At 47.5% G+C, this 17,040-nt stretch overlaps 1 protein-coding gene and 1 long non-coding RNA gene across 3 annotated transcripts in view; both read right to left on the bottom strand.

The window, feature by feature from the left end:
* The window catches only part of CDC20B (cell division cycle 20B), a 31,947-nt gene extending 26,937 nt beyond the window's left edge, over positions 1-5,010 (bottom strand). For both annotated transcript variants that reach the window (XM_083158469.1, XM_083158470.1), the window contains exon 1: positions 4,579-5,010. In XM_083158469.1, coding sequence (XP_083014595.1) covers positions 4,579-4,620 — 42 coding nt within the window. In that variant the 5' untranslated portion in view covers positions 4,621-5,010. The remainder of the gene's footprint in view (positions 1-4,578) is intronic.
* Positions 5,011-12,529: 7,519 nt separating this feature from the next.
* Positions 12,530-16,432, bottom strand: LOC146031996 (uncharacterized). Its single transcript, XR_014457451.1, has 3 exons — positions 16,129-16,432; positions 13,596-13,664; positions 12,530-13,299 (listed from the first exon to the last, which is right to left on the bottom strand). It is a non-coding gene; the product is annotated as an uncharacterized LOC146031996 (long non-coding RNA).
* Between the last annotated feature and the right edge of the window lie 608 nt (positions 16,433-17,040).

Here is a 17,040-nt window from a genome sequence, read left to right as displayed (position 1 = left end):
CTAATAATAAACCATGTGACTGTACAATGCACTCTAATACTAAACTATATGACTGTACCATGCACTCTAATAATAAACCATGTGACTGTACAATGCACTCTAATACTAAAACATTTGATTGTACCATGCACTCTAATAATATCATACATACATAGAATATGATGGCAAATTGGCCCATCTAGTCTGCCCCTTTGAATAAACCATCTAATTGTACAATAAAGCAGCTGATTGTACAATGCCTTTAACAATAACTATCTGACGGTACAATGCCTTTAATAATAACAATCTGACTGTACAATGCACTCTAACAATAACATATCTGACTGTACAATGCACTCTAACAAAAACATATCTGAATGTACAATGCACTGTAATAATAACATATCTGACGGTACAATGCACTCTCACTGCACAATGTACACTTACCCACATCACATTCTCGTCTGATTTGATCTTGGGGAATGACAGCTTTTCTAATTTCCACTCCATGTTTTGCCCTATAGCAGCCTCTATTGCGATGTTCTTGCTTAACTACATGGATCTCTTTGTGTCTGCAGTAAGCCCTGCCACCCTGCTCCCTTGGGGGACTATTCTCCTATATAAGTAGAGAGGTAGAGAGCAGGCGGCTGATGCAGCGGGAATCACCTGTGCCGCTACGTGATTGGTTGCTGAGGTGTACAGGTTGGACGAGTGACGTCAAGGCAGGGATTCCCTCTCAGGCTGCGGTGTGTTACTGGTACCCAGTAAAGGCTGAGAGGGGCGGCTGCAGCAGCGGGAAAACTCTGTTCCTTGTACCTGATTGGCTGGCCTCTAGCAGGGATTCCCTGTTCAGAGTTTAGTGACGTAACATTTAGAACGTTGCTGTTTAGAAAGTTTACCCGGGGTTCCCCTGGCTACTGGCAGCGGCTAGTGATAGGGATCACTGTCACCGGCGCCTCCACCAGCGACAGACTGGAAATGATTTTGGCAGCTGATAGCGGGAGCTGCGGCCAATAGGCGGGTGAAAGAAGCGGGCACCTGGTCCCATAGTTACTCAAACTTACCCCACCAGGAGCAATGGCAGTTTGCACGGCGGGGATGATAATATCAGGGGGAAAGGGAGATTATCGTTGGCCCTTGTGTTTATTATAATGGAAATAGGATTCTGCACATAGAGCAGGGATATTCTGATAACCCCTTCATGACATTAGGTAATTGGTAGTTTCAGGACCAAACTGGCTTCATTGTTCTTGCTATGTTCCCCTAGAACCATAAGACTTTGCTATATAGCATTTTATTAGGGACAATATAATAATGAAAGTGCATACCCTAGTTTTCAGGATTCTGCTCGTGCTAATATTAAGGTAAATAGTGCACCACAACAAGGTCATGACATCCCTACTGTCCAAAGATCAAAAGTCTCCAAATATTTCTGGGACCATATAAAAGCAACATGAATTAGGAGAGGTGCCTTTGTACTGGGCACCAGCCATTAAGGGGACCATTTATCAATGAATCATCGCATGATCCCTGCGATGTGCTGAGCCAGGCACCGGGGGGGTCTGTACATGCTCGGTTAGCGCTGACTCCCGGCCAACCCCGCTGACCGCACTGCCCCAGCAGCAATGCGCTGTGTAGCCCTTAAGCTGCCCATACACAGCCCGATGCCGGGCTGTGCGTTCCTTGCTTTGAGGTGCGCGCTCCCGCGGCACCTCATCGCACAGTACAAAAAGTATGTGCTTGCACATACTTTTTGTACTTAGTTCTCATCACATTGCATCGCATTGCATGCACAACGTGTGCACATGCAATGCAATGTGATCTGTGCTATTTAAGCCCACAACGCACGCCCGTATCGGCCGTGTATGGGCAGCATTAGGCTACAGTGCGCTACCGCGATCTCAGAATGGCGGTAGCCCAGGGATGCAATGCGCTGCTGCCCGATGTTGAAACATTGGCCAGCTTTGCATCCCCCATAGAGACCTACCCAGGAGGGATAGCAATAGGGATCAGAGAGTCTTGACACGGTCCTTCCTGATGCATTTTGGGCAATTTTTTTCGGGTATTTAGCCGCAAATATAGAATGATAAATGGGCTCCTATGTCCCTAAAAAGTCACAGAAAAGAAGGCAGTATTTCTCTTGTTCCAAACTATGGGGTCAATCCACTGATGTGCCAGTGCAAATTTGTTTCATGAAACTCCTAGACTAAATGGGCCTAGACACTGGGCGATTTCAGGGCATTATCACTCCGCGTGCGGGGGCCATAGCGATGCGCGTCCCCACACGTCGCTATCTCCTGGCGATTAATATCCAGCATGCTGGATAAATCTAGTAATCGCTGGTCAGGGCCAGTGTCCTCACCGGAGAACACTGGCCCAGACAGATTGCTCAGCACACAGCGCTGTGCAGCACTGTGTGCTGAGCAATATACATTGCTCAGATCTCTTAGCAGTGTCGCCCTGTGTGTAGGCCCCATTAGCATGAATGCGTACACCCAAGAAGATGCCAATCCAAGTTTGAAATGCCATGGTAATTATGGCTAGGGTGTTTGCACATTTTCTATTATGCAAATGTAGTATTTTTCTATAATGTGCGAGGACCGACGTTTTTAACTTAAAATCATATCCATTGCCGCAGCTTATCAGTTTTATTCACAGGCAGAGCTAAATTCTGCAAAAGCAGCTCCGTCTTCAGCATCGGGTGAAAACACACTGGTTTCACTGAACCTGTGTGTGTTAGCTGCTATACGGGTCTTTTATCGCGTGATCCAATCGGATAGCCCAACAAAAAAAATTGTCATAACATAGAGAAACTTAGCAGAAAACATGTGGGTTTTTTTTCCGCTCCTGATGTTTTTAGAGGGGTACTTGAATACCACCCTTATTTTGAGAGACTCAGTATGAGTGCAAAAACAGTTAGCACAATGCAACTTGCAGCCTCACTCACCTAATTGGAATGACCCCAGGTTTGGAGTTGGTTATACCCCTTTTCCTCTAGCCTAAATAACCTGGGTTTTTGCACAGTAGCGTGCAAAACTCAGGTTTTTAGGCAGGTGGAAAAGCTCCCTGTAGAACTAACCCAGGTCGTGAGACCCAGCATTTCGACCCAGGTAGCAACCAGGGATGAACACGTGTCCAACCTGGGTCACTGTGTAGTGTAAACGGGTAACCGGCATCAATGCGACCCGGGTCCCGTTTACTACAGCACCTCCTGAAGCCCGCCTCCTAATGACATCACCCGCCCGGCATTATGCCGGGTGGGGACTCTAGTGTGAATTTATTATTATTTATTTACAGTTTCTTATATAGCGCAGCAGCAAGGGCGTAACTACCATAGGTGCAGGGGGTGCAGTTGCTATGGGGCCCAGAGCTGAAAGGGGCCCACTTTGCCTGTCAAAGTATCATGTGCTGCATACATTTTTCAGCATTAGGTGATAAATAGGGGCCCTTAAAAACGTTTGCTATGGGGCCCACATGTATCTAGTTATGCCACTGCGCAGCAGATTCCGTTGCGCTTTACAATAGTAGTGGTTTGCAAGCCGGGTCACACCCAGGTTGTAGCCGGGTTGTAGCCGGGTACAAAATCCTGTGTATGACCCGGCTTGCAGATGGAAAAGGGGTATTACTCACCATCGTATTAAGTCAAAAGATATCACAATTGTTTATCGCACTTAATCTATCTTTGATACGATGGTAATGCTCCTAAAGTTCTGCATTTTTTGAGTGTTTGCGTGTGTGTGTTTCCACCCCAAGACAGGCCTATTTTCGGCTGATTAAAAACGGGCTATAATTAGATAGCCTGATCATCAGGCTAAAAGTGCGCTGTAGGGTACCCTATTACCTTGCTCTGGTGCAGAGTGCACAACAATAAAGATGAACATCACATTCTCAACATCAATATTTTTTTCCAGTTCCCTGCCGGCCACGCTGCCGATGTGTGCACATGTGCAGCCTGGCCGCACACGTGCATACGCAAAAAATGTTGGTTTCTATCGAATTCTTTTGATGCAATGGTCAGTTATAACTGCATTGAAAGATTCAATGGCGGATGAGGATGCCATCATTTGGTGGTGACCGTACAAAGTCCATCCCTAGAGAACAAGTGCCATTAACCATTAGAGCCCTAGGGCACGGGTGTAAAAAAAAAATATTTGGGCTCCTAGTCCCTGTGGGGACCCTAGGCTTCAGCATAGTCAGCCTAATGGATAATACGGCCCTGATCAAATATCAGGATGAGAGGGAGAAAATATATACATGAATATAACTGCGCTATAAGGTACCATTGCATAAATGTTATTGAGGCATTAGGTGACGTGACATGCAATATTGTTATTGCATTTTGGGACTGATACTAATTTGATCGGTCCCCCGCATGTTCGCACAGGGGACCAATGTTGAACTAATGCACATGCGCGTATTTGATTATGTGCATGTGCGGGGCTTCTGCGCGGGTGCCCTCGGATATTTGCACAGTTTCCGAGGCGCTTGCATAACTAAATTGCTTCGGAACATCATTAAAATCATCCTTTGTACGGCGCTGCGAAACACTTGTGGCGCCTTATAAATAAAATTATAATAATAATAATAATAAAAGGGTACCATTCGCTTGCCACAGATTGCTGTCCCAAAAGATGCCAACATGGAAGCGGTCTGAGGCACTTTAGTTATGCTGAACCCAGGGGGTCCCACGGTTACGACTGACAGCTTTTAACTGTGGGATAACACATGGAAGCCATGTTACACTGTGATTGCAACTGTATAAAACAAGTGACTGGACTTTGATGTAAGGCTTAGAACAGTCAGACAGTGACATGCGCCCCAGGTATCCAAGGGACATCTCTGGCGACAACTTCCCTGTCCTTCCTCTACATCCAACCGTCCTGATCTCCATGGCTACGGAGCCGGCGCCTGAAGAGACTGGTCTCCATGGAGAAAAGCTGTTTGAACTGTCAGCGCCAACTGCCGGGCTACTGCTGCTGCTGCTGCTGCTGACTGCCGGGTGGCGGCAAAGGAGAGCCGCGCGCGCTTTCATCGTGCACAGCCTGAGGGGAGAAGGAGAAGCCGCGCGAGGCGGCAGTTATTCTTATTACATTGTAACGGCCATTGGCGCTGCTGCTGCTTTGTAGTCACGTGTGTGACACAGCACAGTGCCACTGCACACCACCGCGCTACACAGTCGTTACACACCACACACTGCGTGTGACACAGGCCAGGCCCAGGGTGGCCCACTGTATGCTTTGTATACTACTAATATCAGTAATTAGCTCGACTTTATTATATTTTTATTATTAATTAATTCAATATTATTAATTATTCATTAAGTAAAATAAAAAATCATAGGGCGATTAATAGGACTGCTGTCGCTAATTATGCGTAATTGATTGAGTGCAATGCAGATCCGTCTCCTGAATATCTACCTTCCCATCCTTCATGAACATAGAAGCGTACATCTTCCTACAGGGCTATGCTGCAGGAACGTACGCCATAGGGGCATGCCATCTTCCAACAGGGTTGTGCCAGTGTCTACATACCAGGGTGTGCCACGGAAATGTGCCCAGTGCTGGATATTTGGCACCTGTATAATTATCAAATGCCAGAAATAATTGTGATGGCATACCTAAATGCCCCCATGGATTAGCAGCGCATTGCCTCAATTTTCTGATTCCCGATGGCCGTGTCCCTGGATTTTAAACATGTTTCAAAAATCCTGATTCACTGATCACATCTGAATACATACAGTCAGAATGGCCATCAGTCATTATGACATTTAATTTTCACTGTTGCCCAATGCATCGTCACTCATCAACGGCTGCTGATCGGTGGATCTAGATAACAATGCCATTGGATCCAGGAGGGTGTGGTAGAAGAGTGTAAAGAAGCCCCTTGCATGCTCGCTGCGCTTGCCACACTGCGGGCTCGGTTCTATTCTCCCTCTATGGGGATCGAGGACACCCCACAAGGGATAATAGCCCCTGTCAGTCAGGATCCCAACTGTCGGACATTTAAGCAATCGGGATTCCGATGTCGGAGTACTGACCGTCGGAATCCCGACTGTCAGGCAGTCATCCGGCACCCGATCCGGGAAATGGGGCTCTGATGTATGGCAGCTACATTTACTAGAGGAAGGTTTGCCAAAAGAAGTATTCGGCCCCTGCTGGCAGTTGACAGCGTCTAGATCGACAGTCAATAGATCGAACACTATTGGTAAACAGGCAGCAGGTCGACGGATGCAAAAGGTGGACATGCATTAGATTGACATGATCAAAAAATCTATATGGAAAAGGTCAACATGAGTTTTTCCCTGTGTTTCTTTTGACCATGTTGGCCTTTTTTATGTCTTGACCTTCTGCCTGTCGACCAATAGGGGTTGACCCTTTGACTGTCGACCTAGACACTGTCACCCTATTGACCGTATGCCATTTATTTCTGTGCTTAATAAAATATCTGTGATAGAACCTAACTGGGTTAGATAAAAAAAATTACAGAATTCATAAACAGCGAAGGCAAAACTCCTATAAATAATTAGCAGTCTTATACAAATAGCAATATATTGATTTGTACTTGTTTCCTAGCACGGCGCTCGTCGTAGGTGATTGCATACCTTAAGTTAAGGTATGCGATGGACGCGACCGACGTGATTTCAGGGCTATTTTCAGCCTTTTCCCCGACAATTAAAAAATCGCGTCCATCGTATGCCTTAAGTTAAGGCATTCGATGCGACCAATGCGATGGACGCGATTTTACATAGGGAACAATGTTAAATGGGCCAATGGATCCGAATTTTCATTGTATACCCACCCTTATGGGTATTTAACATGACAAATGCCCCCCTCCCCCCATTGCTAACACCACCCCACGATCAACGCCAACCCGAAGCGTGGCAAGCGCAGCAAACCCGCGAGGGGCGGCGGTACGCTTCCTCCGACCTTTTCATACCCCCACTATCCACGTCAGCGTGGAGACAATTCTATATAGTGTTGCGAGCGCAGCAAGCCACCGAGGCCGAAGCGTGGGGAGCGTAATATCTGTGAAGTAATGCGCGTCCCCTCGCGGGGCACGCTGCGCTCGCCACGCTTCGGGCTCGGTGGCTCGCTGCGCTCCCCACACTATATATAATCAACTCCACGCCGACGTGGATAGTGGGGGTATGAAAAGGTCGGAGGACGCGTACTGCCGCCCCTCGTGGGCTCGCTGCGCTCGCCACTCTTCGGGTTGACGTTGATTGTGGGGTGGCGTTAACAATGGGGGGGGGGCATTTTACCCATCAGGGTTGGGAAACAATAAAAATTGGGGTCTGGGGGCAATTTAACATTGGGGCCAATGTAAAATCCGGTCTCGGACCATTTTACATTGATTCCAATGTAAAAATTGCGTCCATCGCGTCGATCGCATCGCATGCGATTTGGTTGCATGCGATGTGATCAACGTAATTTTGGGGGGTCGCGATGGATACAATTTTTATCGCTGGCGCCGTGCTAGGAAACAAGTACCATTGATTTTTTTTTTATTTCTAAACATACATTAACGCAAATAAAAATATAATTAATATGCCTGAGTATTTAAATTATCTAATTAATTAATTATGAAATAAAAATGACAAGTACCAAATTTTAAATTCAGCCTCAAAAACAGCCACCACCAAAAATATGTGCCGCATAAATTATTTGGGGCCTTATTCAGCAGGGATGCAGTTGAAATCCCGGCGGTCGGAATCCCGGCAGTCGAAATCCCGACTCCGGAATCCCGACCGCCGAAATCCCGGAACTTTGTCCCTCTGTGGGTTTCCACGACACACATAGAGGGAGAATAAATTAGTGTGCTGAGTGTAGCGAGGCACCGGGCCTGCCACATCCCCCTTGTCGGGATTTCGGCGGTCGGGATTCCGGCGTCAGGATTTTGACCGCCGGGATTTCAAACCAATCCCATTCAGCATGGATCTCTACGTTGAGAATCTGGTCCACTATCAAATAGCATGCGCACCTGGTAATTTTTGTGCGTACGCATTCTGGATCAATGCAAATGCTTTTTGATGGACAGAAAGCATTTAAGGTAGGAAACATAGCATTTGTGGGTGTTTTTGTCCAAACGCAGGCTTGCCAAGGAATTTTTTGGGTGAATCTTTGATGACAGCAACAACCACCTCCTGTTGCTTTGTAGAACTGTGGGTGCCTTTGACTGGCGCAGATGGAAGGTATCTTCAATGTTCAGTTTTTTTTAAATGGTTCTGCGAATGCATCACGCTTTGTTATTGCCGGGTCTCTGAAGGGGCCAGAGAGAGCAAAATTCAGGGATGCTTCAGGGCTGAACCGCTTCAAAGTCCCGGTGCGACCCTGCATTTTGCAGTATGAAAGCGTTTTAAATTACCTAATTTTCCTCTGCATACATTAAATAAAGCCATGTGTTCATTCTGTGTATAAACACTTGTCAGCTAATGCTGCTACCATGCTTGTTTTATTTACAATATACTGGACATCCACAAGAGGGCACCAATTCTTTTACCAATGCAGAAAATGAATTTCCTGTTAATATCAAAATACAAGAGCAGAGTAGTGGAAAGTCATAAGTAGAGACAGGATTATATGCATTTGCATATTTGCATATGCATTTGCATATTTTGCCCATTCTCACTGGTTACTGCATATTTTACCTAAAATCTAGTGATGGTGCATATTTTAGGCCCCGCCACCTTTCCACCCGTGAGTCACAGCACTGCTTTGCCCTGCTGCTGCTGGCCAGGTAGTGGTAGAGTGTGCAGGCTGGGGCAATATGTGCTTAGTGTGGGGAACTTTGGATGGCACTGCTCTAGCTGCCAATCCATGTTGATAAAAGTCAGTCGGGGCGGATGCCATTACGAAGCTCCTGAACCTTTGCCTGCCCCTGGCCTGGGACTTTAAACCAAGAGACAGACTTCTGCAGCAGAGGAGGCGGGCGGAAGGGTTTCGTGGAGGAAATGCCGTGTCACAGTGAGTATGCTGCGCAGGGAGGAAGCCTTCCACTGCGCCGCCCTCACACGCTATGTTGACATTTGATCCATCGGTGCTGGAGATGAGGGTCCATGTAGTTGATGCAAGAAGAGCTTTGGACGCTGCACTACGTTGTAGCAGCCAGGAAAAAAAAAATCCTGTGTACAGCACTAGACATCTGCAGATGCTGTGGGCCTATTTTTGAGGTTTATTTGCAACTAATTGTACGCTGATTTTTAAATAAATAAGTTAAAAAAGTACTTTTTTTTATTATTTAATGTAGCATATGTTAACACTTTTCATGCATATTTTAAGCATTTTTCATGCATATTTGCATGCATATTTCAAGCTTTTTATGTTGCATATAATCCTGTCTCTAGTCATAAGTAATAATTATATATATATATATATATATATATATATATATATATATATATATATATATATATATACATACCTCCCAACATGACCCTCTCCAGGAGGGACACTCTGCTCTGCTTCTGGACTTTCCTCTTAATATATGATTGCCATCACCAGTTTTTGAACAGGTTAACTAATAAGAAAGGTGCTTCATCGCAGGTGATGGCAATTCTAAATTAAGACGAAAGTCCAGAGGCAGAGCAGAGTGTCCCTCCCGGAATCAGGGGGACCCCCACTGAGCCCCCCGATCGCGGCATTTATATGCCGCAATCCACGGGTCTCAGGGGAGGGGGCGGAGCTAAAACGGCACAATCGTGACGTTTTAGCCCCGCCCCCTCCATGGATATCAGTTATTTAGGCTATTTCCCGTAATGGGGGCGGGGCTTAATGACGTTGCGGTTAAGCCCCGCCCCCAAAATTCGTACTGAAAGATTCCTCTCCGGGCTTCTCCCGGAGAGGATTTTTTGAAAGTCGGCAACCCTGATATATATATATATATATATATTACAATATGTGATGAAGGCGACACTCAGAGGATTTCTTAGAAGAATAACACATGCTTTAATGCATATAGGTTAACACGACACATGTTTCAAGCTTATGTGCGTCCTCAGGGTACAACCATACAAAGAACAATGCACATCCTAAAATACCCCACAGAAATCCCCACCCACAAACATAATTGTGTGCAACATACTCACCTGTGTCCTTCACCTGTGTAGCTCCTACGGAGTCTAGTGCAGACATTCTGAGTGCGCCACCAGCGACGGGCACAGCATGTGACGCACGGTATCATTCATAAAATTACATAAACGACAAGTCTAGTGAAACAAGTAACAGCATGCTTAATGGGGATCCAGGATGGGAGGGAAGGGGAACGCCCAATAGAAACACTTGGCGTACCCCTGCAAACGCAGGCGTGACACATGACGCCAGTGGCCTCCACAAATTCAGCCTTCAGCAAGAATAAGAGTCAGTTAGGCCCTTATTCTGATCGGTGCGGCCGGAGCCGATTATGCGACCAGGACCGTGCGTGCGAAACCCCGCCTTCCATACGGATCGCCAACTCCGTCCGTATGCGGTAAGAAGCTGGCCGAACGGACCGCACGTGTATTTTACACGGAATACGCCTCCTCCATCTAAGGGAACCTCCCCCATCATTCGATGCAGGACCGAATGCTCCACCAGCACCCGCAACCTCAGACCACACGGACATTTTTCCGTGCAAAAGCAGAGATCTGGGCGGGCAGCTGACATCCGGCGATGTCATATGTCCACCCCCTACACGTGCGTCACGGCCGCATTACCATTCGTACGCCCAGCGTTTTCATGGGAACTCCCATGAAACGCGGGGCGTATGCATATGGTAATGAGCCCAAATAGCCCTTCACGCCCCTCTCCACCCCCTGTTCGTAGTGTCCACATTTCATGCGGGATTTGGCCGTACGCCCCGCTCGCACATGCGCAGAGACGCCTCTGCACATGCGCAGACACAAAACATCGGCGGCCCGAACGCACGCGGATATATCCGCACCGATCAGAATAAGGGCCTTAGACCAGTGGTAGCCAACTCCAGTTCAGTTGGTAGCTACCAACAGTTCGCATTTTCCAGACAACCTAGCTGCTGCACAGGTGCACTCATTACTCACTAACACATTTTAAAAGATCCACAGGTGGAGCTAATTACTTCATTTGTGGTTCTGTGAGGAGATCTGGAAAACATTAAGGGGAAAATTTACTAAAGGAAATTTGTAAAAAATAGGTGCATTTGTATCCAGAAATATGCGTTATTTTTGACATTTAGGGTGACATTCTATGCTATGCGATTTCGTTTTTTTGGCGTTATTTAGACCACAAAATGGCGCTATCGCATTTTTCAGTGAAATCGCCAATTTAACGTGATGCGTTAAGTGACCGAAATCACATATTTTGTGCGTAAAGGTATGCGGAACAAAAGTGCGAGATTAATTCGCACTTTTATCGCATCCAGATGTTTTCCAATGCAAAACTATACAAACCGCTTATTTAATGCTATGCACATTTGCAAATCGCACTTTTGCGGTGTCTATTTATCGCACTTTTTTCAGACCTGGTTCTGTTTGGCGCATTTGCACAGAACTCATTTTGGTCAAGTGCACACATGGTTAATTTCAACACAGGTGCCTTCATTATCACTCCCAAACCCCCCTACATTAACCCCAACATTAGTAAGGACACCTGTGAGGGTTTAAATCATGTAGATTTGTATGACTATTTTAAACTTGCTTATCTGTGATGTGTCCCAATTGGAGGACCAACGCAGGAGGGAGGAAGGTGGCCAAAAGATGCTGGTAGCCCCCCCACTACTGGGTACCCCACGTATGTATGGTGCTCACCTGTACCTGGACTACCTGTCGGATCAACAGGTTGTGGGGATGGTTACGCTGAACCCCATTACCCTGTCGGAGTTATATAAACAGGTGAGAGATGCTTGGGCCCATTTTGTGGGTGGCAACTATGTAGTGTCTGGCCAGCACTAATTAATGTGTGCCCTCTACTATTTGTCCACAGCCTCCACTCAGTCTGTGACCTCATGGGCCTTGGTGGTATCACAGGCCACTTTGTCTAAGCATTTTACTCTACTGTTACTTGCTATAAATAAGTTGTTGCAGACATACATCAGCAGGCGTAACTTTTTTGGTAAGCACATGTGGCCTGTACTCCAAAATGTACCAGTGTTGGAAGTGTACTCATTAACAAATTATTGACCAATACCATCTGTTTCCACCCACATTTAACCTAACACCAGTCCACAACAGATGCACATGGTGGTGCTGACCTATCCCTTGCTGATATCTACCTTCTAAGTACTCTTGGTACATGTAAGAATGAAGTTTGCAGTGAAACATGGCTCACTGGTGTTGTGGAACTACATGTGCCAGCATGCCCAGACACACTACAACCATTACAGTCCAAACCATGAGTGTCAGAGCCTGCTGGAAAATGTACATCCACAACCTTTGGCAGGCAAGGAGTTATACCACACTACTTTACTGCAATCCCATAGTCATATACCATTCCAATATGTTATAATTCACACATTAATTTATATTGAGAAAAAGACACAAACACAATGGTATGCGGTTAGCAAATTTTACTTTTTTTGCTGTAAACCATTCTGCATTTTTACATGTGCAAAATACAAACTGTGGGGCCATGTACAAAGATATTTGGCTTTTTTTAATGTAGAAACACTGATGTAGCAGCTACCTTCGGCCAGCATCAGGCAGCCCTACACCACTTTTAGAGCCGGAACTAAGCCCACCACGGGTCCTCACACTACGACGGGGTGGGGAAGTGGGGGAGACACTTATTGGGGTGCTGGAGACACTGCTGAGGGTTGAGGTAGTGCCACCTCCCACATTGCCTTTCTGCTGCTGCTGTATTTGTGCCTGCATAGCTAGGAGGGCATTGGTCTGCGCTGTGCATGTTTGGGTTAGGGCTGTAAGAGTTTGGGCCAGGCTCCCAATATGCCTATTCTGCTCCCGTATTGCAGCAGTTAGTTCTGCAAAACGGGTGTCAATACTGTTGGCAATGCGCACTTGAATGCCTACACCTACCCGTACACTATGTGCAATTTTGCGCAACTGCAGGAAGGTGTCACGCATGTACCCCTGTATATTACCAATTTGGAGGCTTTGGAAGGCCATGAATTCAAGCTGCTTGTCCTTGAAATTCACCAAGGAGTTAGCTACTTGGGAAGCAGTAGCTGCTGTATGGGGTTGCTGGGTGGTTGGGGGTGGGTTGGGAGACACCCCACTTGGGGGAAGATCACTCTGGGACGAGGTCTGCATTTCTTCCTCTGCCGCAAAGGTGTCGACCGGATCAAGAATGATGTCCATTTCGTCTAGCACCAGTATTGAAGAATCTGTTGTGTTGCTCCCTAGTTGTATAGCACCTGTGGATACAGATGAAGAGGTAAGTATTGATGCATATATAGGCCACGCTGTCCTCTATACTGTTTTACATAGGCCTATAGATGGCTGACGCCCATACCTAGGGGTGTTATGCACTTACACATGTACCCCGATACAGCATGCAACATTGACATTAATAATATGTCACATGCCTAGCTCAGATTACACTCATTTCCGTTGCAATGTAGCAGCAGGAGCAGAATGTAGTGTGAGATATTGTTGATGTGACATGGGTGTGTGTACTGTATGTGTAATGGGGTGTTGTTTAGTCATTTACCTGCTTCCGCAGATTCTGCAGCAACGGGCCTTCTTCTCTTGGATGCTGCAGCACTTCGGGACGGACAATCTGAACAAGGAAAGATGGGCAGGCATTATGGACCTTGCAATGGATAAGCATTTTCAGAAAACATGCAGTGAATTCACAATAATGGACAATACCCAATAGAAAAGGGCAGCATTATATCTGGACCACCCTTTTTTTGGTTTTCAGTCAAATCTTTAATTTAAAACTTAGTAATAAACTAGTGTACACATGACAACTATGGGATAATCGGTGGTATGTTGGCATGGCAGCTAAACCTCCAGTACACCACAGGGTTTTTGTACACATAGATGTTAGTCTGCTGCAAAGAATGGTACACTGTTAATCAATCAGATTAGTTGTGGAACTACAAGGCCCAGCATTATCAGCAATTTCAAAGCAGGAGCAGCCATTTTCTTGTGCATGACCTTGCTGGGCTATGTAGTTCCACAGCAGCACTTTACAAAGCATTACAATACAAGTGCACATTACAGATATAATACATTGGCATGTATGTTACAGTTTGCATGGGGTCACACTTACCAGCTCTCGGTGGCGTTTGTGGCCTATCGGAATCCGCCACATGCATGCCAGGCAGGACCTCAGGGGGGATGATGCGCTTCAGCTTCACCTCATATGCATTGTAGCTGACAGTGGTGGGGCTTCCTCCTCCAGTCCTGGTGGCCTCCTCCATCTCCAGGGCCATTTTATGCTTCAACTGGCGTTTTATGTCGTTAAAGCGCTTCTTCACATTGCGCACCAGGCGCTTGTGATTACTCACAGCGTTCACCGCCTGGGTGATGTCCTTCTATATAGCGCGCTTGCGCTGGGCAGTGGTCTTGTAGTTGGTTTTGCCAAGCAGACGCTCGAACACTGGCATGATAGCCCTCACAAGTGCCACATTTTCCTCATAGGAAAACCTGACCATGCAGCCACTTTTGGTGCGACCAGCTACCACCTCCTCCTCCTCATTTTCAGCACCAGCCATGTCGCCCTCCTCCTCCATGCCAGTGTCTTCCTCCTCCTCACCAGCATCTTCCTCCACCTCTGACATGTGGCCCTCCTGCAGCTGGTGTGGGGTATGGTCTAGGGCTTGGCTGTAGGATGGGGATGCCAGCGGATCCTCCACCTCCTCCTGCTGGGGCTGGACGGGCAGGGTCTGGGCTGAGGCTGGCCTTGCTGTGGCCATGCTGCCTGCCACACTGCTGCCTCTCCCACTTGACTGGCTGCTGCCACTGCTCCAGTGGCGTAACTAGAAATTTTGCGCCCCCCTGCCAAAAAAGTTGCGGGCGCCCCCCCTGCGATATATAATTTTTTTTAACCTATATGCTCGTTGCCGGGAGTTGCAGGCACTGTGCGCACTAAGCTCCCCTGACAGAGAGAGGGGGGGGGGGGGGGGAATATGGTCAGAGAGGGGGAGAGATGAAGGGCAAGGAGGGGGGAACAGATGGTGGGCAGGGAGAGGGGGATAGATGCTGGGCAGGGAGAGGATGATAGATGCTGGGCAGGGAGAGGGTGGTACATACAGTATGTGTGGAGAGAGAGTGGTGCAGATATGGGCAGAGGGTGGGGAGGAGATAGATGCTGGGAAGCAGGGACAGGTGCTGGACAGAGAGGTATTGGGGAACAGATAATGGGCAGGAAGAGGAGGGCAGATCCTGGGCAGAGAGGGATGGGGGACAGATAATGGGCAGTGAGAGGGGGTACATGCTGGGCAGGGAGAGGAGGAGCATAAAAGTGCTTGCTACCTATGGGTCTGGTAGTAGTTTTATGCAAGATCCCCACTGCAATAAACTGTGCAAGTGTCACACGGATTCACCGGGGGTAATCCTCCTGGCACCTAATTGAATTCATTGGGAAGTGTTCAGCATCCTGGCGTTTAACATACCAATGCTGGCATCCCGGCACCAGAATCTTAACATTAATTAGAATGCCGACTACTGGGATGCCGAACGTAAGTATACTGGGGCGGGTTAGAGTCATGTTGAGGAAGGGGGTGTTATGTTTGGGCACTAGGGGGGCAATAAGGGCTAGCCTGCGGATGGGGAAGGTTAGGCTGCAGGTGGGGGAAAATTTGAGTTAGGCTGCAGGGAGGGAGGGTTAGGTAGTGAGGTACAGGGGTTAGGGTTAGGCAGTATTTGGGATGGTTAGGTCTAGACACATATAAGGGGTCACTTAAATTTAGGATGCCCGGGCGGGGGTGGGGGGTTAGGTTTAGGCAGCAGGTACAGGGGTTAGGGGAAGAATTAGGCTGTGGGGACAAGATTCCCTCCTTTGGGATGCTGGTGTCGGTATTCTGACTGCCGGCATCCCAAATGCCGGCCATCTGTCTGTATCCTGAATTCCCCCCATAGTCTACACATATTCTAAGCAAAATGACACCCCACACCAGCAAAGCTTTCATATGTCACACTGACACATATATTGTGTGATAGATAGATAGATAGATAGATAGATAGATAGATAGATAGATAGATAGATAGGATCTCCCCTCCCCTAAGACACTTACCTGATTAATGAAAAGGTGGAGTAGGCATGCAGCAGGGTCTTCTGCTTTCTGGAGTATCTTCACCCCTGACCTCTGTGTCTCTCATCCCAGCCTCAGGCTCCTGGGGTTCATCAAAACTTCCTCCTTCAGCTCCTCTGGCCAGAACTGAGCACTCCTCCGTTAGGCCCCGCCCCCTCTTCCTCTCTCTACCCGGCTCTAGTGTTTCTATGAAATGAAACTTTGGCTGCTGATTGGAGGACGGCGGCCATCTTTTTGTAGCCCTATGGGGGCAGCCATTTTTATTAGCTCCGGCTACAGCAGCTGCCAGCTACAGGAGCAGCAGGACCAGCCTCTGCCTAACAGGCAGCAGCCACGATCGTGAGTGTGGAGGGGAGGGTTTTTTATTCACTGACATACACACACTGTCACACACTCACTCAGTGATGTGCCGGCACCCAGCGCCCACGCAGCCCCTGCTCCTCCAAGCAGCAGCGGGGGCTGCCTTACTGTATTTACGCCACTGCACTGCTCCCTCTGCCAGTGCTCCCTCTGCCACTGCTTCCTCTGCCACTGCTCCCTCTGCCAGTCATCACTCTGCCACTGCTCCCTCTGCCACTCCTCACTCTGCCACCAACACCTCTTCCTGAACTCACGCTTCCACTGCTCCTCTCCATGCTCCTTACTTCCTATCAAAGAGTGAAATGGCGCCAATGGCCCTTTATATAGGGGGTGTGATGCATAATGGAGGGGACATAGGTGGGCCAATAGGTTTGGGGGTTCTTAGTCATGCGGAGACAGGTTTGTAAATCACACTCCGGTTGGTCCAAAACTGGCACATGACCGGCGGAAGAAATGGCGCGTTTTTGTTACTAAAAATCGCACTTTTTTGTGACTAAAAATCGCACCACTTCGCCGCAAATCGCAACTCTTCGC

This window comes from Crinia signifera, chromosome 1, assembly GCF_055691185.1.
Source record: "Crinia signifera chromosome 1, ASM5569118v1, whole genome shotgun sequence".
In the NCBI taxonomy this organism is placed as follows: domain Eukaryota; kingdom Metazoa; phylum Chordata; class Amphibia; order Anura; family Myobatrachidae; genus Crinia; species Crinia signifera.
The sequence above is the reverse complement of the archived record's forward strand: the minus strand, read 5'-3'. Positions and strand labels throughout refer to the sequence as shown.